The following is a 752-nucleotide window of genomic DNA, read 5'->3' as shown; positions in this document are numbered from 1 at the left end:
ATTGTTTTGATTTTTTCCGAAACCGTTAACCTAGTGTGAGTTATTTATTATTTATTTATTATTATTTATTATTTATTATTAAATATACGGGATATAACCCTTTAACACAATTACACATTACATTCATAGACATTAATACAATTATATAACTTAAGATAAGAAGTATATAGTTAAACAAAACAGCTATAAAGTAAGTAGACACGAAGGGTCAACATTGGCATTACTCATTATACGTCAAATCTGTTCATTTTTTAGATAGTTTGTGGAGGCGAAAGTGACATAAAAAGGAGCAACAGATCGGGAAGGACGTTGAGGAACACTCAAACAGATTAAGGAAAGCAATTCAGGAGAGTCGATAATTCCATCTAATACATTTTTTAAAAATTTGATGTCCGCCAACCACTTACGCTCAGCCAAGGAACCCAGTTCTAGCTGAGTAGCAACTGGTTCGTAGTTATGAGGTTCACAGGGGATATTCAAACGAAATCCAGCATACTTCATGAATTTTCGTTGAACCCTTTCTAGCCTGACAGAGTCATTGTTGTCGTGAGGATTCCAAATAACGGCACCATATTCTAAAATAGGGCGTACGAGAGTACAATAAAGTACCTTAAAGGATAAGCCTAACCGAAAGTCTTTACATAGTCTCAATACGAATCCTAAATTTTAAAAGCCTTGCAACAGATATGTTCAATGTGGGGACTCGGATCGAAATTACTAGTAGATAAACCCAGATCAGTAACACTGCAGCC

General features: G+C 35.0%; 1 protein-coding gene across 1 annotated transcript in view; it reads right to left on the bottom strand.

Moving 5' to 3' along the window:
- Window positions 1-234: 234 nt before the first annotated feature.
- The window catches only part of LOC107882293, a 2,525-nt gene continuing 2,007 nt past the window's right edge, over window positions 235-752 (bottom strand). Inside the window, exon 2 of the mRNA XM_016800447.1 lies at window positions 235-575. Within this exon, the coding sequence (XP_016655936.1) occupies window positions 235-575 (341 nt within the window). The remainder of the gene's footprint in view (window positions 576-752) is intronic.

Source organism: Acyrthosiphon pisum, chromosome A1 (genome assembly GCF_005508785.2).
Source record: "Acyrthosiphon pisum isolate AL4f chromosome A1, pea_aphid_22Mar2018_4r6ur, whole genome shotgun sequence".
NCBI classification, from domain to species: domain Eukaryota; kingdom Metazoa; phylum Arthropoda; class Insecta; order Hemiptera; family Aphididae; genus Acyrthosiphon; species Acyrthosiphon pisum.
The sequence above is the reverse complement of the archived record's forward strand: the minus strand, read 5'-3'. Positions and strand labels throughout refer to the sequence as shown.